This window comes from Trachemys scripta, chromosome 1, assembly GCF_013100865.1.
Source record: "Trachemys scripta elegans isolate TJP31775 chromosome 1, CAS_Tse_1.0, whole genome shotgun sequence".
Lineage (NCBI taxonomy): Eukaryota > Metazoa > Chordata > Testudines > Emydidae > Trachemys > Trachemys scripta.
The window spans coordinates 240,955,714-240,983,696 of NC_048298.1; the positions used below are offsets into that span (position 1 = coordinate 240,955,714).

Here is a 27,983-nt window from a genome sequence, read left to right on the forward strand (position 1 = left end):
GGGTGTTACGGCAGGGCTGCGCTCTTCTTTTTTGCCTGGGGTGGCAAAAAAGTTAGAGCCGGCCTTGCCAGCTGGATCCTCATGCATCAAGCTAGATGGTCAGCAGGAGCTGTACTAGCTCCTCTGAGTCACTAGGGGCACCTACTCTTCAGGCAGCCTCTCTGGCACCTGCTTTCTTACATCTGTTCCTGGCCGGGTACCAGAACAAAGCAGCATAGAGGCTCAGGGTGGAGGAAAGGAAGAGTTGATTGTGGCAAGAGCTGCAAAGTAAGGCAGAAAGGGCTGAAACTTTATATATGTAAAATGAGTGACAAGTTTCCCTTTAGATCTTGCCAGCCAGCACAGATGTTTTCACAATTATTTGTAAAGTTTTTAATGTACTGATGAATTAACTTCAGTCAGCAGCTTTTGATGTATAGCAATTAGCAGCAATCCAAAGGAGTGGTACTGCTTCTTAAGACTTCTTAAGAAAGGGTCCTCCACCAAATTCTAAATTGTACCCAGAGGCAGCAATGCTAATTAGCATCAGAGCTTCATGTTTTCTTTATCCAATTGTTTGTTGAATACGTTGAATTCCAAATGCCCTTCAAAGTGAGGTTGATTATGTTAGCCACAGTTAGCCACAGGACAAGCAGACTCCATGCAACTTCTCCAGACCTCGTTATGAATGATAACTAATAGGCAACGTGCCTATTGTGCATGGAGTGAGTCACCTCAAGAACAGAAAATGAGCATTGGGCCAGTTTATACTGAGGTTTTGTATGAACAAATACGCCCACTGGGGACTAGCATGAGAGCAAACTCTATGCCAATTTAACCAGAGTCTCTAGTGGCAAAAAGTTGTTGCTTAAACCAGATGTACAGCTGAGCTTGTGACATCTGAAGAGGCCAACAAATATTAAATGCATCCAGTGCACACTCTGTCAAAGTGATAGTTTACGGAACTAAAAATAATTTTGTAAACATGTTGTGAAGTTCTTTGAGTAAAATACCTTTTCCCCATTATTCACACATGTCTAATTATACTGAACCACAAATAACAAAATAAATGAGGAAAATATGTTTTGTGATAGATCTTCCTTGACTTTTAATGTTTGCTTACCTATGACCTAATGGTATCAGGAGCATGCTCAACTCTCAAATAAGTCAAAGGAAGTTGAGGGTAGTGAGTACAGCAGAATCTGCCTTAGTTTGATAATTTTCATAAATTAATTTATAGTAGGCTTTCACTCACTAGGGCACATTAGTGAGTTTTTACTTTGCTATTTTAATATTTTCAAGTTTATTTTCAACTGCCCTACACAGTTGTTTGGTTGGTTGCTCTTTTCTCCTCTTGAATAGATTCAGCAACCTGTGAAATAAGGGTTGGTCAGCCAATACAAAAATACAAAATGTTTTGTAGTTGGTAGTATTTCAGTATGGTACAGTAGTTGGTAGTATTTCAGCAAGTAACTCTTTCCACCATCTCTAATGGGTATAAGAAATCTGATACTTGGCTTTGTGTGACAAAGACGATAATAAGAAAAAATTACAAAGGAAAAAAAATACAACCCACCCAACTTCTTGAATCCTTTTACCACCACTAAAAGTTTTATCCTACAGTTCACCAAGAAGGATGTGCAGGGAAGATGCACACCTGCTGAGCGAAGCATGCTGACTGAATAGGTTTAGAGGCAGCAGATGCTGAGAGTAATGTGTACCAATTAAGTCAGTGGCCCCTGCTCCCAAATCAGCTTCAATTGGAGCAGGACCTAGCCATTGTAATTAAAAGCACTTAATGACCTTGCACATATCCCCTTCCATATGGATGCTCAATATCCAAAAGGCCTGCTGTGGCATGGAGACTGAACATAACTACTACACTGTTGTTCAGTCCTTATCCACAATATGGTAATGAGGTATTCTCCTGATGTTGATATGGACAATCAGTACTGGTAAATGTGTCGCTCCATCATCTACCTCCCAAGACAGCAAGTAGCATCACCCTAAGCATAGGAGACCTTTTGTGGCCTACCACCCTTCCTCCTCTACTGCCATGCAGGGTCAAGCCCAAGGACTGTAACAAGAAACTGAACTGGCACAAACTGAGTGGAAAGTGGAAAAAGGGAGCTCACATGGGATTCAAGACAGCAGCAAGGATGTGTGGCCTGCCTCTCCTAACCTTTTCTTAGCAGCAGGGGGCAGAAAGGGCTGAATTACTGTATCAGATGTAGCAGAGTCTGCCATTTAGGGCTCCTACATCCTGCAGGATTGGACATGCACTCTTGCACAGGTCAGGAGGTCTGCATGGCAACCAGTGGCGGATTAATGATTTTCCCATCCCTAGGCCCTGAAATAATTGCCACCCTGCCCGCCCCTGGCCCCGCCCCGACTCCACCCTTTCCCCGCCCCCATTCCAACCCCTTTCCCAAAGTCCTGCCCCAACTCTGCCCCCTCCCTGCCTCTATTGAATCCCTTCCCCAAATCCCCACCCCGGCCCTGCCTCTTCCCCCAGCGTGCTGTGTTCCCCCTCCTCCCCGCTCCCTCCCTGCCCCGTGAAACAGCTGTTTCATGGAGCAAGTGCTGGGAGGGAGGGGAGAGAAACAGGATGCCGCAGCGCGCTTGCAGAGGAGGCAAGCTGGAGCTGGGGAGCTTCTCCGTGGGTGCTCAAATTTGCCGCCCCTGCAAATTTGCTGCCGTCGGCCTTGTTGGCCTAGGCCTTGTCGGCCTAGGCGGTAATACACCACTGATGGCAACCTCATCCTGCAATACTTTTCTTGCTCCCCTCAAAACATTGCTCCAGCCCTTCTGCTTCGTGCCAATGCATTCCACAGTGTCTCAACTGGCTCCCCTTCTGTGGAAGTTCTAAATCCCACAAACCTTATATTCCTCTGCTTTAATGCAAATAATGAGCACTGGGTATATATTTACCCCCGTGACCAATTTTTAGACACATTTCAATAAAACTGAAGGTTACTGAATGGATTTATAATTGCTTAACATTGCCATATGATTCAGGGCAGCTTTGCCTCATAAAAAGCCAGGGAGAAGTGGTTTGCCATATAATTTAGTTCTAATATGCTGCATAATGAGAGACCTTTGATAATAATCCCGTAATCCTCCACGCAAGTGCCAGATACTGCATTTTGTTCCAGAATGTTTCTTTCTTAATTAAATCTTAGTTTCAGATGTGCGTTTAGTTGCTTTATTCAAACAATCCAAAACTGCTATAGGAAGTATAATGAAGTAAAATAATAAATTATTCTTTTTCAGCGAGAATATTATTTAACATACTTAACTCCTACAGCCTGATCCAAAGTGCACTGATGTCAGTGAGTTTTGGATTTGGCCTCTACATTGCAACATACAAGGAAGACATTGGTACTTACACGGCCTCCTTTTTCAGGGAAACATTCACATCCCCTACTACAGTCTCTTCCTCCACATGGTCCTGTGTAAGATTTTCCACCCTGAAAACAGAACGCACACAAAAATGTTAAATAATGTCAGCTACAGTACATAGGAGAAAATAGTAAAACATATACTTGGAATGGTAAGCTCACTAGGAGTTGTCCCAAGCAAAGACTAGGCCTTCTTAATCCATTCTTTCCAAGGAGGAGGATTAGTAGATTTCCAGGTCCTAGTTATACACATTTTAGCAAAAGCCATAACAGCCTAAAAAAGCATTGAGTCTGAATTTTAGGAGTAATGCTCAAAATTGTCATTAGGGGATTAACACTACAAACTACTGTGACACAAGATTTTCTACACTGATATAGAATTTTTAAATGTTGTTATAACTCCACATCATGAATAGTATGTTTCATACATCTTTTTGATGCCTCCAGCAAACATCTGTATTACATAAGCACTGCTGCTTGAATTCTTTAGGGGGGTATTGTATAAGTCAGGTATCACAATGCAGTGGACCATTCAATACCTGGTATTCATTGTTATTGTATTGTCAAGACCTATCCAGAATATTCTAAGTTTTATTTCATGCAATAATTTAAATTCCCAAAACAAATACTCACATTTGTTGTGAGGCGCTCATGGCTCTCATATGTTTAAGTTCCTTTTTTGTTAGTTTTAGGGCATACAAGATTTAAATTAATTTGGATTCAAAGTTTTCCCAAAGTTTGATTAAACCCGATAGCTAAAATGATAAAATGTATTCTAGGAACTGAAATTGTGTCTTCAGCTTCCCAAAAGATTTCAGAAAATAATCTCCCAGACATAATATGCCCTGACTTCATTCAGTGAATTCTGCACCATTTGAGAAGGAGAATATGTTTTATCATTTATACCATACAAGAGTGACTAAGTCATGGCCATTTTGTAATCACTAACATTTTGCTCAGGTCTGTTCATATTTTAGTTAACTGACCAGCTGGATACAAACTCACAACATTATCTGAGATATGCACTTACTTTTTAAAATAATCTGTGTTTCTATGTGATTATCCCCCTGTAGATGGAATGTGTACTTCCCTGTTAGCTCATGGGCTTTCATTTCCAGATATATTCCCCCCCTTCCCCTGAAACTCAAAGTGACTGTATAGCAGCAGTTCCATTCATTTTAATGGTTTCAGAGGGATAACCGTGTTAGTCTGTATCAGCAAAAACAACGAGGAGTTCTTGTGGCACCTTAGAGACTAACAAATTTATTTGGGCACAAGCTTTTGTGGGCTATAACCCACTTCATCAGATGCATGGACTGAAAAATACAGTAAGCAGGTATAATTATACAGCACATGAAAAGATGTGAATAAACACTGACTTATTGAAAACTGAGCTGAATATCTGAAAATTGTGTTAACAGTTAAATGACATTTCAGGAGCTTGTGCAATTAAATTGAAGGTAAGAACCAAAGCTGTAGCTTAAAATTCAAGAAGTCTGCTGAAGAAGAATCTGAGGTCAGAGGCGGCATTAATCTCTCATATCTTGGTGATGGTCTAGAACAGTGGTTCTCAACCAGGGGTCCGAGGCCCACTGGAGGGCCATGAGCAGGTTTCAGGGGGGCTGCCAAGCAGGGCCAGTGTTAGATTTTCTGGGACCCAGGGCAGAAAGCTGAAGCCGCACTGTGTGGGGCTGAAGCCCAGGGCTCCCAGCCCTGCCACCTGGGGCTGAAGCCTGAGCAACTTAGCTTTGTGGGGACCCCTATGGTGTGAGGCCCCAGGCAATTGCCTTGCTTGCTACATCCTAATGCTGGTCCTGGCTTTTATATGCAGAAAAACAGTTGTGGTACTACCAGGCCATGGACGTTTTTTAGCATGGGGAAGGGATGTGTGTGTGTGGGGGGAGGGGCTCAGAAAGAAAAAGGTTGAGAACCCTTGGTCTAGGAAGTTTCTTGCAATTTCTTGTCATTAAATATCCAACTATCATCTTAAGGCAACCATGTTCTTTTGAAATCCTAAGGCTTCTTACAGTGAAGATTAATTACAGAAAGTGCTTTGAGATCTTCAGGTGAAAGGTATACAACGTAAGTGCAGGGTGTTTTTATTCGTACAAATATATTCTCTCAATAGCCAAGAGAGAGTTCTTTTTATAGTGTCTAAACACAGTCAGACCAAGGTACAGTGAGAATTATAGTTTGTAATCAAGTTAAATCATTTATTGATCCAGTTTTGTATTGTTTAGTCATTACTACTAATCCTTCAGCTCTTCAATCTTTAAACTGATTCTAAGTCATTTTCTTCATCACTAGTCATTAGCTATCATATGCATCACACATTAATGACTTTGGCTTTGCACAGTTATATCATTGGAAGGCTGATTTATTTAAGCACTGTTCTTCAACTCTACATTGAGCTCTGTTGGGATACTCACGTGAGTAAGGGCTCAGTGTGAGTAAGGACTGCAGACATAATGAGTACGCAAAAGCTATGACAGACTGGAGTTATAGACTGGGTTAGTATGTACTGGATATTAGACACAAAAATAATTTCCCATGGGATGCTGAAGACAGTTTTAAAGTAAGTAATTTAAGGTTATAGTGATCTTTTCCTTATACTATATGCAGCGCAAGCAGTGAAATTCTTTTGGAGTGTATTCTGCTCTCCTTAAGTGCAGGTGATTCCTACTAATGTCAATGGGAGTTACACATGTGTTTGGAGAGGAGAATGGAGTTAATGTGTAACATTTTGCTGCAGATGAAGATAGACTTTACTATTTATGTACAAATAAGAGAGACTGTGAAACTGCCAGTAATGTCTGTGAACCTTGTGCATAAAATATTAGCATATTTAATATTAATCAAATTTATGTAAAAATGCAAGTATAAAGCTCATGTGTCCCAAAACAAAGAATATTTTGTCCTCTCTGTTCTCACAAACTTTTTGTCCCAAGACAATATTTCTTATGCCAGTACATGTCCAGCCAACAAAAGGCAATTCTCTGCAGAGAATTTAGAGAGACTTTCAGTTTTGACCTGAATCCAGTTTTCTCAAGCAAAAACCATTAAAACTACCCATTCAAACTTCCGCATGTTTTAAAGATTTTTTTATTGCTAGCATTGAACACAAAATAATCCACTTAAGTCATTGTCATCCCTGGATGCCCATTCAAACTCCTAGCAGTTGGTATTCTGACAGAGAACAAAGCCAAACGAGGCTCCCAGTACAATTCTACTAGTATATCAAAAACAGGAAATATAGGCCATTTCCTTACATGCAGCTTTAAAAATTAAGGAGATTATACTCAAAATATTGCAACATGGTATCAACAGATTCTGCATGCCCCACATTGTCCTTGATACTATTGCAGCATTTCACGTTATACCCTGCAATAACTGTACTCGCTGCTATCATGGCATACTGTAACTTTATTATTTCTCTCAGTCACAGCATCTATGCCAAGCTAAGATTTACAGAGTGATTTAGAAAGTCTGGGAACTTAATGTAAAGCTAAGATCTGACTGATAGTGCTGACAAACCTCATACTTGTGTGGTGTTGCAATGGGTGGCATATTCGGGTATCTGAGGTGAGATTCTGGCTTGAGAGTCAGTTTAGGATTCCAAACGCCTTTGAAAGCAGAACATTATAGCATCATCAGTGAGATCTGCTAGTTCATTTATAAACACACAGTTTCAGGGGGGTTACACTCAGCTGTAAAATCTCATGCTGATCTGAAACATTGTCTATAAAATCCTAACCTGAAAGTGTTTCTTTCTTTTGCTTTCTTTAAAATAAAAGGACATAAAAAATGAGCCTGTGCATGTTATAGAGAAACAAGACAAATAGGAATTTCAGTGGTTCAAATGTATTACTCTGTATTACAAGTGTAATCACTCAAAAATGGCTGTATTTAAAAAAGAATACACCTTGTATCCTCTGCATGCCAAATTATTCTCCTAGCAAAATTTATAAACAAATCATTCAAAACCAGCCTGGAGAGTGTTACTGGCTGGGTGCAATGGATTAAACCAGCACTGATCTGCTTGTCATCAGGTTGGAGGCTGAGCCTGACCTTGCCTGACCTTTGCAGGCAAACATGCCGCAGGGACTGTCAGGGTGTGATGGGAATCAGTCACCTGAAGCTCTGGCTGCCTTCGATCCAGCAGCTACTAAGAGTACTGGGCAATAAATCTTCTATGAAGTCAAAGCTTAAGACCTTAATTGGCCTGGATTTCCAGAGGATGGGGAGATGTAGATTGGCAGCATGTGGGTGTGGATGTACTCTCCAAATATTCTGAGAATTATTTGGCTAAGACAGCCTCTTTTTTACCTAAGAAAGTCTGGCCTTTTTTTATTTGATGCATTACTACAATAACTTCAGTGCTTGACCGACATATCAAGGGCCAAATTCTGTATGTTTACAATTCCCATTGAAACTAAGGGGAGCAACATGTGTCTCTCTCTCATTGGAAAGCAATTGGAACCTACATTTGTACACATTTGGGGAAGGACTTTTCACAAAGAACAGACCACAGCCCTGGCCACCAGCCGTATTTATAGAGCAGGTGGTTTTGAAAAACTGTTCTGTGTATTCTCTACAATATATGCAAAATGACAGTGCACCCTTCTGAATATTAAGATTCAATGATATGTTCAATCTCCTGTAGATCAGCTTATTAGTTTTCCTAATGTAGGCCAATGTGAAAATATTCTCTTTGATCCAGAGCTATGTTCATCAGGGTGTGGAAAAAAACAAAAAACACACTCCCTCTCCAGCACAGCTATGCCAGCAAAAGCCCTGTGCAGACACCACTATGCCAACAGAAGAGTGCTTTTGTTGGTAAAGCTAAGGTCATTCAGGGAGATGGTGTTACTACGTTGGCAGAAAAATTCCTTCTGTTGGCATGCTGCATCTGCCCTGGGGGCTAAGCCGGGATAGCTACGCAGACATAGGCTTTGTAGTGTAGACCTGGCCTGAGAATGTAGCTCTAAATGAGTGAGCAGTTTGGTTAGGTGCTGATTCTGGCTCCCCCTCTGTAGATGTGCAACGAGGAAGAGAGCGTACAAGGAGCAGATAGACCCCCACTGTTTGTACTCCTTGAGTGAAAGGGGAGCCATAATGCTACCTGTGGTTCTAACAAGCCCAAAAGGGGCTGACAAGGTGGAGGCGTAGCCAGCCAAATGCCTGCCCGCCCAGCTTTCAGCACACACTGTGAGATTAGCAATGTAGATTAGGTGTGCTGCATCTCCAAAAAAAGAAGTTATGAGTCTTTCTCTAAACAGGGTCTGATGGACAGATGACTGGTAACTGCTATTAGTGAGGGGCACTTTCACAGAGCATTTAGTAGCCTATGAAAGCCACAAGAGAGCTCATAATATTCATTGTTTGGAGGCTGTATGGTTTACTTTCATTTAAAAGTTAGATTTGGCAATTATGCCACAATAATCTCTCAATATTTGGAAAATTATTTTCTTTTGCCACCTCAATTTATAAAGCATTCTTGACCCAGTCTTTAGTAACAAATGTACATGGCAGTCTTCTTTTATAAGAGAAGTGTGATTTCCATTTATATTTTCATAAGGATTTTTACTTTGCATGGCTTTCATCCTAAATACATATTTATAAAACATACCAGACAGAATCCAGAAGGCGCTGTTGTGACACATTCGGCTTAGTAAGACCTTTAAAAATGTCAGCTACACAATAAATTTTAAAAGCTGCCTAGTTAATCAGTATAGATACTTGAGCAACTCTACAGGGGATCTCACCCATAGACAACAAAAGGTTGTATGCAAGCAGCATACTCCATAGTATTCTTCCCACCTCTGTATCCCTGAAGAAGCCACTATGTGGACACTCCAGAGTTATGAGAAGCTGTATTCTGCTGAATTGTCCCTTACAGAGAGATGATTACATATTAACTTAAAATAGGTGCTAGAACATAAACAGGAAAATACATGCATGTGAAAATATGATGTAAACCAGGGGTCGGCAACCTATGGCACACGTGCCAAAGACGGCACGCGAACCGATTTTTAATGGCACGCTACAACTGCTGCTGGCCCCACTCAGCCCGCTGCCGAACCCCAGCCGGGACCCCGGCAGGGAGCAGCATGCCATTAAAAATCCTGCCCGGCCCAGCCTGCTCTTCTCCGCCCCCCGCCTACCGCTGTCTCTGGCGGGGGCAGGAGGCAGAAGCAAGCTTGGTCCTGTCGGCTGTTGCTGTAGGGCAGGCTCCGCTGGCAGCCAAGCTTCCCCCTCCCCTGCCTCTTCCCCCAACGTGCTGTGTCGTGCCCCACCTCCTCTCCCTCCCTGCCACTGATGGCCCTTGCGAGCGAGGGGAGAAGAGGCGCCCTAGCGCCCTCGCTGCTCAGACCGGGAAGGAGGCGGAGAAGAGGCGGGAGCGGGGCCTTGGGGAAAGGGGGTGGAATCAGGGCTATCCCTCCAGCCCCCTGCCGTGAGCTGCTCAGGGCAGGGGGCTGGGAGCACCCCCCGATCCCAGCCCACCCCCCAGCCCTCTGCCCTGACCCCTGCACCCCCCTCACATGCCCCCAGCCCTCTGTCCTGACTCTGGCACCTCCCACTCCCCACCTGCACCCCTCGCACCAAATGGGAGCTGCCTAGGTAAGTGCTCTACACCCAAACCTCCTGCCCCAACCCTGAACCCCTTCCCTCATTCTAGCTCCTGGCCAGACCCTGCACCCCAACCCCCAGCCTGCTCCTTCACCCCCAGCCCTGTGCTCAGTGCACCGCCACCCTCAGCTCAGTGCAGAGAGAGAAGAGAATGAGCCAGAACCAGGGAGAAGGTAGGTACCCACTCTATGCGGGCAGGGCCGGGACCCCAGACCGGCAGCGGGCTGAGCCAGTCTGGGGTCCCAGCCGCCAGACCCTTGCCAGCCAGGGTCCCGGCCGCAGGCCCCGCTCAGCCCACTGCCAGTCTAGGTGAACGGAACCCCAGGCCGGCAGCGGGCTGAGCAGGCTGGCGGCATAAGATCAGCATTTTAATTTAATTTTAAATGAAGCTTCTTAAACATTTTGAAAACCTTGTTTACTTTACATACAACAGTAGTTTAGTTATATAATATATAGACTTATAGAGCGAGACCTTCTAAAAAACGTTAAAATGTATTACTGGCACGGGAAACCTTAAATTAAAGTGAATAAATGAAGACTCGGCACACCACTTCTGAAAGGTTGCCCTGATGTAAACCAATGTAAAAAGCCAATTAACACAGTAACAGTTTCAAACTTCCCATTTATCTTTGCTATTTAAGCTACTTATTTCTGAAGGCTATGTGATATGATGGGAGACAGAGACCTAGGGAGCAGTCCCTGGGCTCTGCATAAGTGTACCAGCTCTCTGAAGACACCTTAAGATAAAGAGGACTTTCTTAGAATGCTGGGGTATCCACAGATAGGAGAATAACATCCCCAGTAACTTCTGTATTTGGGAAGGGGTCTGGTCAACAGAACAATCTGGAGCTGATTCTGCTGCCTTAAGGATACATTTTTGATTTACAGCCTTCTTGCAAAAGGACATGGTTTTCCAGAGGGCCTGATTTGGCCCATAAGGCCTGGTTCTCCACTAACTTGCAACATGTGTCATAGGTGCCGACTTCCCCTCTTTCTCGTGGGTGCCCGACCCCCCCCCCCGCCTCCAGCCCTATGCCCATTCCACCCCTTCAATGAGGCCCCACCCCTTCCCTGCCCCCATTCCAATCCCTTCCCCAAAGTCCCCATCCCAACTCCACCCCCTCCCTGCCAATATTCCAACTTCTTCCCCAAGTCCCCACCTCCTCCCCTGAGCGCACCACGTTCCCGTTCCTTTCCCCCGATCCCGGAGCGTGCTAACACTGCTTGGCGGCAGCCGGGCAGGAAACGCTGGGAAGTAGGCAGAGGAGTGGGGACACGACACACCAGGGAGGAGGAGGTGGGGTGAGGGAAGCTTGGCTGCCAGTGGGTGCAGAGCACCCACTAATTTTTCCCCATGGGTGCTCCAGCCTCGGAGCACGCACAGAATCAGTGCCTATGCCATGTGTACCTATGCTAATGAGTGCAAAGTGTGGGTAAAATGCTTCCATTCTGACTTGGTAGCATTTTGCCCTCACATTGCACAGGTGTAAGTGACTATGCAAGGTGTAAGGCAGTGGAGAATGCAAGCCCATGGTATGTACAGTAACACTACACTATGATCTGGAGCCAAATTTTTTCCACAATGGAATGAGTTAGAGACTGTCAGCCCAGCCTTTAATCTGAATTTGGCTTTTGTTCAATGTTTTATATTATAGGCATATATTCCCCCTGCCTCCGCTTACAGACAGCAGTTTGTTTACATACTGGTAGCACAGAATAAATGCTGTACAGCACCCTACTCACTAAAGTATTAATTCCTATATTTAACTACTCTGTTTCCAAAGGCTTTTTTCCATTAACTCTGGAAAGACATCCAAGCAATGATATCATTTGCTTCAAACAATAGAAACATAGGAAGTCTGGATCTTATTCCATGTATGGGGAAGTGTTTTTGAGGCATGTCTATTTATAAACCAATCCTGTATTTGACCTGTCTAGTTTACTCACCTACAAAACTTGGCAAATAGAGGGAGCTCTCAGTTAACCATGTTAGTTCAGAACACATTACTATAAGTGGTGGTAAACCTTGAAAGGTTTAGGGATTCAACTCTGGTTCAGATACACATCCCACATTTTTGAAGCTCATCTGAACCTATTAGATTTCCAAAGCCTGCCTGTGCAAACCAGGCTGTTGCTATGGAACAAGAAACAGTGCAATTACACTGGTACTAGTGATGATGAAAGCATTAAATGTAAGCCTGTCGCTGCTTTTACTACTCTATTATCTATACCTGCTCAGAGATGCACTGGTGCTAGTGCAGTCGTGTGAGGCTTTTCCAGGGGAGAAAACCCGGGTAGAATTTCTCCTGGCTGCTCCTTTGCCCCACCTACCTTCGACATGTGCTTGTGTATGTGGGGTAAGTGTATTTTCCCACTTTCCTCCGAGGTAACATTTGCTGGCTGCTCTCTGTATTGGAACAATTGGTCATTAAAATAAGGAACTTTAAACTGAGTTCCACCCTGAAAAATTACTATGCAAAAATGCAACCCCTGCAACCTGAAAGGTAAGGGGGCTTTGCCTCGTTTTGTGGGGAAAATAGAGCAGTGGCTCCTTTAAGGGTGACTGCTGTTCAAGAGTCAGAAGAGAAGTGGCCAGGAGGCTGGGGAGGCATCACCTAACTGGTGGGTGGGTCACTGAGGATCTGGTAAGCCATTGGCCTGATGGAGGGTATATCATCCAGGTCCCTCTATGCCTCGTTCAGCTGCTCTTTAAAGATAAGGAATCACAGGGGGAAAGTGGGATAGGCAGGAAATTTGCAAGCAGGAAAGAAGTCTAAATTTGATGACTCAAGCCTACATTGTAAATTGTTCATCCAGGTGTAACACCCACCGTTTCCTTTCTGTTGAGACTAGAAAGAGACCTTGAGAGTTGTGGCTCCTACTGACCCAACTCACTTTTCAATGCAGGTGCCCCATCTTGTTTCCTTATTGAACCCCTTAATTCCTGCTCTGATTGGACCAGATTCAATTGTGTTAAAAGCAGGTTGTTATTTGCTATTGCATATCAGGAGTATAGCCCAAGCCCGGGTGGCCAGCTGGATTTGGTTGTCTGTTTGAACATGGAGAAAGCTGTTGACAGAATGTAATTTCAATGTACTGAGATGATATGGTCCAGGGCAAAATATTTTGAAGTGGATCCAAGAGCTCTCTAACTCCTGTAGAATGGCTATTATCATGAATAACTGTTGTTTACATATTTTTTCTTTGATAAAGGGCACATGGTAAAGGTGCTCCCTAGAGACAGGGTTCCTGTTTGGCTGGGCAGTAAACGATTTAAGTGAAGCAGCCTTGTCTACAGATCACTGCATATAAATGTTTACATACTGTTCAGACTGGCCAGATGCACCTTTGATTCATTAGCTGAAAGATGTCATCAGAGTTCAAAATTAATTTACTAAATCAGAAGCCGTGGTATCAGGATGTCACATGGATTCCATAAACTCACAATCCATGTAATTTGGCCAAGGTGGACATAAATTACTTTGGAGTTAAGATCCTAGGATGAAATCATGACCCCACTGAAGTCAAGGGAGGTTTTACCATTTACTTGAATGGGGTCAACATTTCTCCTCCAATAGGCATTTCTGATTTACATGCAAGTAACATCCCATCCATGTTTCATAAAATGAAGACCTGTCAAGGTGGAAACATCTTTTTCTCATGGGTAGAATTACTGATAGCCTAATACAAATAGTAGTCTCTCCCTGCCCCACCTGTATTTTTTATCTCCTCCAGATGTTATGACTTGTTTTCACTAAAGGAAAAGAAGGGAGTTGGAAAAGCTCTTCATATCGTTCATTTGGCAGAAGAGATGTCTCAGAATGCAGAAGAAATATCTGAAGTACTTTGAGGCAGGTGGAGCCTTGGCATTCCTGGTTATTATAAAACTACACAACGTTGTTTGCCAGTTAAGATAGCTGAAGGAATGGCTGGGAGAGGCAGATCGTTTTACACCAGCCCGTACTGAAAATGTAGTTTTCCTTTTAAAATTTTTTCTTCTTCAGCTGACAATCTCTAACCTCACTTCCTTTCGGGTTTCTACTGTACAGTTATGTATTGTCAATACTAAAATCTGTGGCTACAGTGAAAATTGGAAAACATTGGGAGAGGGTAAAATAGAATCTATTTAATATCAAAATTAATAAAACAGTTAATGCTTGTACATATTGGGTTCCGGGAAAGTGGGCGGGCGTAAGCCCGCCCACTGCTAAAGGATCCCCCCCCCAGCCTAAGGGGAGGATCCACAGGGCCTGGAACTCAAATAATTACGGGGGACAACTAATGTAAAAACAGGGACAGGAGTGTGGTCAAAGGGTCAAAAGAAGAGAACCAGACGGGGACACCGAGCAGAGAACCCCGGACAGCGCCCACTGCTCCTCAAAGGCGTCAAGGGAGCCAGTGGACGTCGCCCAGAGGAACTCTGCCCGGATACGTGAACGGACAGAGGATCGGAAACAGGCCCCACAGTCACAGGAACCTCCATCGGCCAACCTCCTCTCCCTGGTTTTATAGATGGCCTGTTTAGCCAGTGCCAAGAGGAAGTTGACCAGGAGGTCCTGCGACTTTGTGGGGCCACGGATAGGGAGTGCATAAATGAGAAGGTGAGGGGAAAAGTGTAACCAAAAACGTAACATAATATCGGCGACAGTTAATGCTTGTAGCAGGGCAGTTACCCCGCTCCGGTGGAAAGTTAGGCTGATTGGGGAAGCAGCCACAGCTGGGGCCATGCCCAATCAGGCCACAGCTGGCCCTATGAGTCAGGAACTGAGTCAGTCTCTCTCCAGCCTGGGAGGGAGAAGCACCTAGCTGCCTAGGAATAGGGTATTTGAAGCAGAGCAGAGCAGAGCAGAGCTGGGGAAGGGTAAGAGTAAGAGTAAGAGTAAGAGTAAGAGTAAGAGGAGCTGGGGAGCTCCAGCCTGGCAACTCCCCAGGTTGAGGCCTTGTGCAAGGCCTAAAGAGGTATTGGGGCTGCAGAGGTATAGCCCGGGAATAGGTGGAGGCAGCTGGTCCAACCCCTTTGCTGATGATGAGTGGCCATTACAGACTGCAGTTTGCCCCAGTTAGAGGGGGCTATATGAAGACTGATAGTAGCCACTGAGGTGAGTGTAGAGGGGTGGGGGTTCCCCTGGGTGGGGGGAGACCCAGAGTGTGGGGGTACTGCTGGGTCAGAACCCGAAGGTAAAGGGCACGGGTCTGGGAGGGACATGTGGCCTGAGGCAGGTGAGACACTGGCCAGCAGAGGGTGCTCTGAGGCTAGAAAAGAGCTAGTTCCCAGATGACCAGCAGGAGGTGCTGCACTGGTGAGTCAGCAATCTGCTACAATGCTGTACAGGCTGTAGAATTCATTTTTAATATTAAACTCAGCTGAACTTTTTTTTTTTTTTTTAAATTAGTCTGAAGCAGCTTCTAATTTACTGCACTGGAGAACCAATGAAACCTCAGGCCCTTGCTACAAAATTTAGGTCTAGATTGCCACAGAGCACATGGAGCCTTGATTTTCCCAAAAGAATGTATAAAATTAATTTATCAGGAATAGCTCATCACCCCACATGCAGTTGTAACCCCCAAGATTACCTAGATTCCTGGGGCTCTGCTGGCAGCTCAGGGAGAGGCACATTGTCCCTGGTAGGGAGGGGGAGCCAAGGCAGACTCCCAGGGATACCCTTCCCAGGGAGCTCAGGAAAGGGAAGAAGCCATTTTTTGAGTCAGTCTGGAGCTAACCAGGGCAAGGGTGGGAGTGGCTGTATGGGGAGCTGGTGAGTCCCAGGCCTGCATGCAGGGTTCCCCCTGAGAACTGGCTTCTAGGGACCTGAAAGCAAGATCCCTCCGCTGGGCTTTTCCTTCTCCACTGATGACTCCCAGTTTTTAGAGTTTTGCTGGGAAACTTCCCCAGCCAGGCTGAGTTAGTTCTCTAGCTCCCTAGGTGAGATCAGTCACCACATGGTCAGCTTGGCTCTGTCTGCTAGTCCAGGGCTGGTGCCTGGTGTGTGTGTGTCTGGATGCTGGGCTAGGAGACTACAGTGTGGATTTTAGTACAGTTGTGTAATCTGCACTTTGTGTCCTGCACCCCTTTGTGGTGAGGGGAAATCCTGGGACCAGAAGCAGCCTGACTCCTGTCTGAAGAGGATCCCTGCAAGCAGAGATCAGCCCCTCAGCAGTGACTGAGGAGTCCAGAGTCATCTCTGAACCTGAGGATCATTCATGGAGTTTGTGAGTGCACCATCTGTTAGTTAGTCAGTCAGGGAAATTGTTTTGGGGACCCCCTACTCCCTGAACTGTGCCCTCAAGCCAGGGAGTAAGGGTTTGGGGATTTTATAACCTGCTGCATATTAAACCTGTGGAGGGATTTACCACCTCCTCCCACTTGTGAGTCCTTTGGGCTGTACTGAACCCAGTCAGCCACACTGCTAAACCACTGCAGAGAAGTTATCATGGTCATAGGTCATCAAGGGCCCCAACAAAGTACACATACTAATGGGACACTGATCTTACATTGGCTACATCAGGTCCTGTGACTCGGGAAAGTCACGGGTATCAGTGTGGGCACCGGTGACTCTAAGAATAGTGTTTTACCCTGTTATGTTATTTGTCTCCTGTTTAATAATAATTACTGTGTTTGAATATATTGTATGCATTTGTGTTATTTCTTGGGAGTCTCCAACTATCTGGCAAGTAAGTGGGGGTTACCCCCTGTTTAGAATTTTCCTTCCAAGCTGCCCTGGTGACCCTGCCAGGAAGAGGGGGGTGGCGGGGTGGAGGCACTGCCAAATAAATTCATAGGGCAAAAAAAAGACGATACACCCTGCTGAGTGGGTGGCGGGATCCAGAAGAACCCAGACCTATCCATCAAAACCTGTCAGCAGATAGGCATTAAAGAAGGTAACCGGGTGGAGAGGTGTATTTACTTGTCACTCAGCTTCTGTTTTTACTTAGTTCTGCAGCTCAGTTCCTTTCTAAAACATTGTAGAATTTCGGACAACTAACTTTCCCAGGGACACACCATGCCAATGACTCAGTTTCAGACCCAAGACCTTCCAGCCTCTCCATCCTTTGCTCTAACCAACAGACAACAATTCACAAACATTGTCTGCATTCTGTAATAGGGCTTGTGGTTCAGCCTGCACACCAAAAATGCTCTTATCACAGTACAAACAATGAACATGCTGAGATTATAAACATCCAAATGCTGAACTTCCTTTAAATGAATTAAGTGATGTCATTTGGCCCTTCTTTCACATCCTTTTTTCATTATACTTCTGTCCTTGCAAACATAGCCTGCTTGTTAGTCTAACAAAAATCAGGAAATGTTCATGCCTTGGAAGTAAAGAAAACAATATGAACCAGAATAAATTAATGAATATACCTATATTTCCCAGCATATACTATAGATACATTTAAAACTGTCATGCAATGGGCCACTCACTGTTTGACAAGTTTAGAATCTTTAGCAAACATTTAGGTGGAGGTGAACCTCGTCTTATACCTCTTAGAGGTGCATGTTTCTCTATGAGCAATATACCTAATGTGTTTTATATCTTCATTTAAGTGGGGAGAATGTCCATGTAATGAAAAGGACAGGGAGTCAGCTGATTAGATTTCTGTTCCTGGCTCTGTCATAGAACTTCCTACGTGACCTTCTACAAGTTACATAGGCCAAAACTCTCAAGCTAGGGAACCCAAAATTCATAAAAGGAACTCATTGATACTTTGACAGTGATGGTGGTGAAATACCTCAGACTGTTGTACTGGAAGATTTCAACATTCATGCTGACAAGGAGACAGATGCTAAAACCCCCAAACTCATCTCACTTGTCTCTCTTGCACTTTCACAGGTCATCTCTGGTTCAGCTCAGACAGTCATAACACTTTGGACCTAGTCTTTGAATTGGAGAGGTCAATATCAAACAGCCACTGACTTGTACAGACCATCTCCTCATTAAAGCAATGATCAGAGCTCTCCTAGCTCCCAGGACATAAGAAAGACCCATAATCTTGATAAGACCATGAAGATTTGGACTCCCAGCAAGTTCCAAAGCCTGCTAGAGGACAGCAGCACTCCACACGCAGGAAAAGAAGTTGAGGATTTGGTGAATCATTATTGTACAGCAACCTCAATCATCAGCACACTGGCTCCCAAATGGTTCCCCTTTATCCCTATCACTTACACAGATCTGTTTTCCGACACCTTATGCCAGATGAAGAGAGGTGATTGGAAATTTAAGCACCAGCAGGGGAAGATAAAGCGTGAAATAGATAGGCTGAGGAATTCTATGATCAGGCTGTATTACAGGCCAAAAGAACCTTCCTATCAGCCTCCACTGAAGATGCCAAATTGTGCCCCAAAGAGCCATCCAGGGAGGTAATGCACTTAACCAATCCTGAGTGCCTACAGCCTGCAGCAGAATGCACTGACAAATACTGTGGGGAATTATCATCATACTTCACTGAAAAGATCACGCACATTCAGGAAGCCTTCTCAGACAGCATGGATTCACTCCACCTATACCCAACAGCCATTCACATTCCAAGAGTCCAATATATTCACTCATCAAGAAGCAATGAACATCCTAAAGGAGTCTTGACTGAAGACCTATGGATCCAACCTATGCCCTTTCTGGCTGGTGTAAGGAGTCATGAGCAACTACTGCCATTCATTACCAAAACAGCCAATGCCTCATTCGGGGAAGGAATCTTCTCTTCCTCCTACAAAACACACACTAGTGAATCTAACATGAAAGAAACCCATCCCAGATAAACTTGTGTCACAGGGAGCTCTGCACATCCATTGTGGGGATAGGTACCCCCACAATGCTTGCCCAATGTGGGATTGATACAACCCATTACACAGTTGTTGTGACTCTCAGCTGGACCAAACAAACACAGTCAGAGATGCGGGGCAGAGAAAATAAATAGTTTATAGCTTTTCAGCCTCATAGCTGGCGTATATAATGATAAACAGGAATTTGGGTTCCTAGGGCAGGGCAGAGCAAATGAACACTCTAGAGCCCCTGTGCCTCCTGGTTGGGGCAAACAATCACAAACAGGGCTTTGGCTCCCTGGCTGGGGCAGAGGAAATGAACAGTCTCTGGCAGTAATGCCCAACACTCAGCACAGGGAGGAGGGAACCCAGGCTCACCCTACTCCACTGTGTTCCAACCTAGGGTCCTGTGAAGCCAGCAAGCTCTCTGTTCAGGTCTCAAGTACTGGCTCCCAATACATTCCCTGGGACACTTCCTACCCTTAAGTCCATTGACAACCCATCCTCCACAGGCAGCAGATTAGTGTCCTCATCAGTCTCCACTACTGGGGTGCTCTCCGCAGTGTAGTGTGCGATACCCACCTCAGCTGTCTGGAGGACTGAGTGTTCTTCAGTGGGACCCAGCAGCACACATCCTTCCTCCTCAGCCACCCCTGACTGAGCTGCTCATCTTCCTTTTATCTGCTCCCTCCACATGGAGAATGCACAGCAGAGGCCAGGGGGCATGGTTTTTTGGGCCCAAAGAGACTAGTTAACCCCTGCTTGCTCAGTGCGGTGTTGTCACATGCCCTCCCCTTCAAGTTAGGGTCTGGTGGTGACCCTCCCCCTTCTTCTTCCCCTCCCACTCAGGGGAAAGGGTCAGCATTCATGTGAGCCCTACCTGGACAGTGAAGTACTTTGAACTCATAGGGCTGGAGCGAGAGGTACCACCTCATAATCTGGGCATTAGTGCCTTTCATTTGAGTGAATCCCCCAAAGGGATGCATGGTCTGTGATGAATTGGAAGCAGTTCCCCAGCAGATAGTAACGTAGTGCCTCAACTGTCCACTTTACTACCAGGGCCTTTTTTTTCCTATTGGGGAATATCTAGTTTCACAAGGGAATAACTTCCTACTTAGGTAAAGTATAGGGTATTCCTCCCAATCCAGCTCCTGGGATAACACCCCTCTAAGGACCACCTCAGAGGTGTCACTCTGGAGTATAAATTGTTTAAAGAAGTCTGGGTGGAACAAGACTAGTTCTTGACTCATGTGATCCTTCAGGGTCTGGAAGGCATTCTCTCATTCTTTAGACCACTGTATTTTCCAGGGCTAGGAGCTTTTTGTCAGATCCGTTAGGGGCACTGCTAGAGTGACAAACTCAGGCACAAAGCACCTATAGTAACCTGTCAGCCTGAAGAACTGCCTCACTTGCCTTTTGGACGTGGGGGTTGGGCAATCTCTCAGGGCCTAGATCTTATCCACAAACAGGTGCCACTGATCCTGTCCCACTGCATATCCCAGGTACATCACCTCCCTTTGTCCCAGCAATATGCAGATGATACAGACCTCTACCTATCCTTCACCACATATACCCACACCACTACTGACAAAATGGGACAGTACTTGGATGAGATCAGCTCATGGATGAAGAACAGCTGGCTGAAACTGAACTTGAGCAAAACATGGGATGCTGGGGAGCAGAGGGAACAGTCTAAAGAGTTTGCAGCCATGGTATAGTCTCCTTTGGCTGAAGGTTCACATCCTCACTTGGTCAATTCAGTCTGTAGTTTCAGAGTACTCTTGGATCCCCTGCAGATCCAAAGCTCTCACATAGCATCATCTTTGAGAAGAGCTTTCTATTATCTCTGGCTGGCTAGGATACTCCAGTTCATCCTGGTGAATGACCAGACCTTGGTTACAGATGCCTTTACCGCCTGCTCTCTGGACAGCAATGTGATTTACTTATGCATGAAGCCATCCGTCCTTATGAAGCTGCAACTAGTAAAGAACACTGCAGTATCTCCCCTCAGGAACACAAGTTACCGTGAGCACATCAGACCTATCCTCTGCTTTCTACATGACTTCCCAAAGAATACTGAGTCATGTTCAAGGTCTTGGTACTTATCTTCAAAGCACTCAGGGTATGTCTATACAGCCCTCAGCAGCTAGCCTCCCAGCCTAGGCTGATAGACTTGGGTCAGTGGGGCTCATGCTAGTTGCTCTCAAAGTAGCTGTGTAGACATCAATTTGAAGTTGCAGCTTGGGCTTGGAAGCTTATGGAGGGCATATGCTTTAGAGCCCAAGCTCCAGCCTAAATCACAACTTCAAATCAGTGTCTACAAAGTTATCTTTAGAGTGCTAGCATAAGCCCCACTGACCCAAGTCTGTCCAACTGGCTAGGAGGCTTGCTACCTGGGCTATGTCAATATATTCTCAATGGCCTGGGCCTCGCTTATTTATAAGATCACATTAACCTCTGGGATGAAGACCATGGTCAACACTCTACTCCTTAGGGACAGTGAATTTTCTACCATATAGGTAAAGCTATGCTGAGGTCCAGTCCTAGAACTGTAAAATGAACACTCAAAGAAGCTAAGGACCTTCTACTCTAAATACAAACATAGAGCAGAATATACATTTACAAAGAAACAAAACCTCAAAACAAAACTCTATGAAAACAGAACACTATACTGTATGCACAGCTGTGGAGAAAGGATAAAAGAGAAAATGAATCACATGTGACAGATGTTAATCACCTTGATGTAGACATAGCCACAAGGCAGGTCTACACTACCGCTTAAGTTGATCTAACTTATATGTGAAAAAGACACCTCCCTGAGTGATGCAAGTTACAGGGAGCTAAGCACTGTCCACACAAGCACTATGTCAGCGGGAGACACTTTCCTGCTGACATAGCTTCTGCCTCTTGTGCAGGTGGAGTAAATATGCAGATGGGAAAGCACTCTCCCATTGGCATAGAGTGTCTTCACCAGATGTGCTACAGTGTCACAGCTGCATCAGTGCAACTGCGCCGATGTAGTGCTTCTAGTGTGGACCTGCCCTTAGTGTCTTACTGGAAGGAATTCAGATTCTGTGGTGATAATGATAGTATAAGAGCTTATATAGAAATCACATCTAAATAGGTACCATCTGAAATAAGTTGCAGATGTATGTAACTTTAACCTAATTTTGGTCTTAAGTTTTCTGTGACTCAGTTTCCCCATTTTACAAATGGGGATAATAATACCTACCTACCTCACAAAGGCGGAATGAGACTCAGTTAATCAAGCCTTTGAGATCATTGACTAGAAAGTGAGAGAAGAGTAAAATAGTATTAAAATGTCCTTTATGTTTATTTTATGGTATTTTACATAGTGATTTATGATTTAGAGTGCAAGCAAATTCTCACTGAAATAATTGAGGTCTACACTGAGGCACAGGATTCTGTTTGCTGAATAAATAACTTTTGTAAGATAGAGACAGAATTAATACAGACTAATCCCCCCCCCACCAAATAAACAAACTCAGTTTAATCAGGCTCCTTCAAGAATCTGTAAAAGCTTCCTTTTACTTGTCCATGATCCTGGGTCAGGCAAATATACCTCAATAACTGTCACCATCCCAAGAAACAATGGCATGTGGAGACTGATGCAAACACAGTCTCAAAAATTTAATCCAATTTTTCATTAGATGCTGCCCCCATAGACAAGCATCCTCTTCCTCTTTATGACTGCCAATAAAATAAACGTATCCACCTCAGGAAAGAATTGACTCTCTTGAAGTCAGAGTCAAAGCTTCCTCTTGAGACAATCAGTAGGGGACACCATGAGAACAGAATAGGCATTACTCATGGATAATCTGTCATGTCTTTCCCCTTGTCAATTAGGGGCAGAAGTCTCAAATTTCTGTACTTGAGTCTCATGACGATGAGAATAATGGGTTTTAAGGCAACATAATTTGATAAACTTTTGATTCCCTAGATAAATTTTGCTACTTTTCATTCCTATAAAAATTCTCTCTGAAAATTTATGTTTACATAATGATGAAGAAACCCATGCAATGTTTGAATTGCTGAAAGCCTAAGGAATTAGTTACGTATGCCCTCTCAATTTATATATTTCCTCATGTAATTTTTCACTAAAACAGGCTTCCAATAAATTATTGCAGTTTTAGCTAGCTAAGGAAGGTGTTTTTCATTGATAACTGTATTGATATAAACTGGAAATCAATTATCTATATGAGATTTTAGGCATATCCATACCACAAACTGTCAATAATACCATTGTTTATAATCTAATGTCACTAAGGGCCACCTTCTTTGAGTGCTGAGTCCCTCCTGCAAGTTGCTAAGTGCCTGCAATTTGCATGATCCTAATTCCTTTCCACAATGCTGTGTGCAACAATTCCAAGAAAATCCCTACTGTTTTGCATAGATCCCCAAACTCCCTCCTTCCTCACTATTCAGAAGTTCTATTATCTACAGTATGGTAGCCAGGATTTTGGAACATGCTGGACAGAAGGGAGAGGGAGATCAAAAAGTGCTAAAACAAGCAGTCTGGGCATTCATTCTAAGCCACATCCTCTTTATCCTGTTAGTACTTACTATGCAGGAAAGAACATAATTTGTTTTCCAGCTGTGAAAAGGGATAGGTTTCTTCTGGCTTTTTCTCCCCTCTTTTCCGAAGTGGTGTTTTTTCCTTCTTCCAGTGAAGAGATCTCTTGGGTTTCTCTCAGGCTATTATTTCTCAAAGCAGAATATTTCAGATTTGCTGATACCTTCTCGCCTCAGGCAGTGAGTTTTGTTGCAGCAGTACAATCATTTGGATAGGGTTAGTCTATCTCACTCCAGTTCCCGATTCTTTAACAGTGTCAATTTACTCACTACTTGTCACTTACTCAGAATTTGTCTTCTCTTCGGTCTTTACTCCTGTTGACCCAGACACATTATGTCCCCACACCCACTATTTTTAATGATTCATCCCTCCATACTCTCTCTATCCAGGTATCATATATAGGGTCAGTGATGAAAGTATAAGCCCCCCAAAATAGGATACTATCAGCATAATTCAGGGCTTTGGAGCTGTGCTCCATCTCTGCTCCAGCTCCAGGCAAAAACCTGCAGCTCCACTACTCTGGAGCTGCTCTGCGCTCCAGCTCCGGGCTCCGCTCCAAAGCCCTGCTTATACAGATAGCATCAGGGAATTTTAATTGTTAGCTGCCAGTCGGAACTGCTGGTTTGGCATCCCTGCAGAAATTCCTTTTCCTCCTGGAAGTCATGTGCTTCAGTAGCCAGGCAGGCTAGAATCCAGAGTCCAGCTCACAACTGAAGTGGCTGGGCAACGTACTGGGGAGATGTGCATGAGGACAGGAATCTTCCCGCTAAGATATGGGGTGGCAGTGGAGCCACCCTGCAGAGCCCATTCCAACCTTTATGGAGACCCTGCAGGAGAGAGAATTCCTGCAATGGCAGATCCCTCGGTCCCTCTTGTGGCTTACTTGTGCACTGTGCCCTCCTGTCCCCTTATCCTTGGAGTTTAGCTCCCAGCCCAAGTAGCCCTTTAGTCTGAGCTGAGTGATTTCCTCCTCCCACTCATCCAGGCCTCAAAGTTGCAAGGGACAGGGAAAAAAAACCCTCTTTGCAGTATCCTGAGACCTACGGCCTCAGGAAATATTTAAATCTAGTATAAATAGTGTCATTTGGTGATACTTCACGGAAGTACATTGGGGATTAACTTGTCCTCCGCTCTAGGGATCATAAATGAACATATGGAAGCTCTGAAAAGAGGAGACAAAGAAACTATAATTATATTTTCTTTAGAAGGATCTCTGTTTAAGGAAGACAGGCTGAAAATTAGTGATGGGTAAACTTCAAAAGGTCTGGAGTTAAGACAAGCATCCAAAACTCTGGATGCTTATCTGAACTATCTGGCCCTCTTAAGTCTGCAAAATTGGGCTAGAAATCTTGCCTAAGCGGGCTTTCTTGTGATCGTTCCAGAACTTCCTGTCATACTAGAAAAACAAGACCAACCTTTCTGGGGGAATTTAATCACTTCTGAGCCTGGCTGTCGCTCAGGTACAGAGAGGCATGAGCAAAAGAAAACTAATAATTTATGAAGCATTCATGACATTAACCAAACAGTTCAGAATCTTCCATTGCCTTGTCAGTAGCTAAGAATTACTCAGAGACCGGACAAGTTCCACTTGCCTGAATCAGAGCCAGATTCTACCATCTTTATTCACACTCAGTAGCAGTTCACTCTGTGAATAGTTTTTAAAACTTACCAGCATCTCCCTGATGGGCAAGCTCACACCCACTAGTTGGTATTAAAACAAAAATCTGTGACAAGAATTGCTCCTTCTATAAAACTAATTCAGTGGCGTTATGCCAGATTTACAACATTGTGAGTGAAGAAGAATATGACCCTTAGTTTCTTAATTGGGGTTTCAGTGTCAATTCGTGAAGCGTTACATTTTTCTGGGTTGTTTTTCTGAATTCCTTCTCTGGTGGTACAACTCAATTTAATCAACACCTATGTCAATCTCTGACTGTTGTAGTGCCTTAGTACATGTTGAATTCAAAGTTTAGTCTCAGCACTGACTGGATGTTTGAATATCTTATACAAAAACTGGACAACTATTTGGAAATGTGAGCTATCCATCCTGCGGTAAACAGCATTGGCACAGACTCCCAGAGGAGTCACTCTCTTTTGTTTTCCAAGTTGGAGATGAAGTTTCCTGCTGACAACTATCAGTAACTGGTGAAAAGTAAAACAAGAAAAGGTAGAAATATTTAATTAATCCTTTCCCTATACATTACATATGCAGCATGGAAATTTGCTCTTCCAGTCAATTGTATAATATTACACAGTTTTATTATGTGATACATGATATACATGTATTCTCTTTTTATGTTCAATATATTCCTTTGGTGAATAAATCTAGTTTCAGTTTCCTCCATGCCAGTAAAGGATTGAATGTGATAATGTGACTTGTAAGATCAGACACACTAACAAGAAGAAAGTTATTGGGATACTTGCCAAGAGAAGATTTAATTATCTTAATTACTAACTCTACAAAGAATGATGAGGTGGACAATTTCAATAAACTTGAATTAAAAGCGGCTATAGAGTACCTTCTAGATCTAAATCTGTTCTTTGAAGTTTTGCAAACATTCTGCTACACTACACAGAATTCCTACATGTTTGTTATCCACCATGAAAAGCTGTGGCTTTGTAGTACTGTTCATCCAGAGCTTTGCTATTAATTAAATATAATTGAAGGAAGAGATAAAGCTTTTCCAACATTTAAACTAGTTTTTATATTTATATAATATTGTTCATATAGCCCACAAGTCACTTCACAATAATAAGAATGGAAGTCATGCCTTCAATTTATAGATGTAAAGCAGAATCACAATAGCTGTAGGGTGACATCCTGGCCTCTTTGAACTGCCTCTGCATTCACAACTTTCCAAGACTGCTGAATGAATCAGGGACATTCAAGCTATCCATGCGCATGCAGAAACTATCAGGAGTTGGAGACAAGGCAGGCTCCAGTATGACTCTCTTCTGAGAGTGGGGTAAAACCTGTCCCAGACACCTATGTACAATAATAGGCTCAGACAAACACTGAGGTGGAGGGAGAAGTACAAGGAGAGTGAAAGAGACAGAATCCAAAGTATAAGTGACTGAATCTTGAGTGCAAGAGCAAATACCACTTTTTATTTCATTCTTATGCTCTCAAACTCCTGTATTTAGCACTAGATACTACAGTAACAGAACAGAAGGAGACAAAGAATTCTGCCACCCTTCTTTATTTTGGGACTGTTCTTGGAGTAAGGTACTGCTCCAACATGGGTGATGTTGGCAGAATTGGACCCTTAGGAATTTACAGCGCACCAGTAACTCTAGTATCTAGGCACAGAATTCAGGAATGTAAGTGGGCATAAGAATGTAATCAGAAGTGGTCTCTGCTCTTGCTCATGTTCTCTTAGAGCCTGGCCCCTTAAGTTTGAAAAGTTAGCTTTCTTTCCTTACTTCATTAGAACATGTGAATGTGACTCAGTATGTCTAAGGCTTGCAGAAATGGGCTCTTGCATTGTTTTACTCTTCCAATTAGATGTAACTGAAAATGTTATTAAAGGTAATGTTAAAAAAAAGTATATAGTGCACAGATTAAGAAAAGAGCGTCTGTACATCTGGCTACAGTGCTTAGATTATCCACAATACAAAGTTTGTTTTAAAAGTCATAAGATGCATATAGTGCATAATCAGCTATAACTCAAATTAAGGTGAATAAATTTAACAATACTGTTTAGATATTAGAATCTGAATACTCGGGTACATCACTCATGAAAAGTTAGACAGAGAGTTGGTTGTAGAAAGAAAATATAGGAATGAGTGCAGATTGTTCCTCAGTAATTGAGCATCTAGGGTAGATCGTCCATTTAGAAAATACAATCCCTGAGGAAAGTATTTCAGTTACTTTCCCTACTGCGCTTCACTACTATGCGATAATATCCAAAAGAGAACACTAAGGTCATCAACAAGGTAACCAGAAAAAATTATGCATTTATTTCCAAATATCCATCGCTACAATACTATTCAAACTTAGATTTCGATGTTACAACTCCATATATTAATTTATGGTTTTGTTTTGATATACCACTGACAAATTCATCTCAAGTATTTTATGTCATTGTTCATATTTGTTGTAAGAAAAAAATATTTATTAAAGTGTTTCTTCCTTATTGTTCTTGCTGGAAAATTAATTCATATGCTGGAAAATTAATTCTTCCTATTTTATACATACTTGTGATCTTTTGGGAGTGGCTGAGGGCTTGGCATGGCATTTTCTATTCACCATAATAAAACTTCCCTAATCTCTAACACTAGAAATATGCATTTTACCTTAAGCTATGCATTTTCACCAAACTCAAAACATGTCATTAAAACACTTAATCTGGGAAAACATAGGCAGCATTTTCTGTACCAGCTCAAGCTGTGACTCCATCTGCTCTCACAAGCAAAAGCAAAGGTGGTTCCTGGATGGGAAGACAGGTCTCACAATCTGAGCAAGGAAGCTAAGTAGCTTACTGCAGGACATGGTGGCATGCACTCTTGTCTGAGTCAGTATCGAACCATTTAACTAGTGCTGTCCCAGGACACTTTTCAAAAAGTAAGGGTGTTCATCTGGCCAAATCCTAACCTTGATAATCCTATTATTTTTATGGAC

The 27,983-nt window shown here is 43.5% G+C and overlaps 1 protein-coding gene across 3 annotated transcripts in view; it reads right to left on the reverse strand.

Moving 5' to 3' along the window:
* Positions 1-27,983, reverse strand: part of COL4A2 (collagen type IV alpha 2 chain) — a 225,417-nt gene that overhangs the window by 158,931 nt on the left and 38,503 nt on the right. For all 3 annotated transcript variants that reach the window (XM_034758169.1, XM_034758172.1, XM_034758170.1), the window contains one exon: positions 3,369-3,449. In XM_034758169.1, the coding sequence (XP_034614060.1) occupies positions 3,369-3,449 (81 nt within the window). The remainder of the gene's footprint in view (positions 1-3,368; positions 3,450-27,983) is intronic.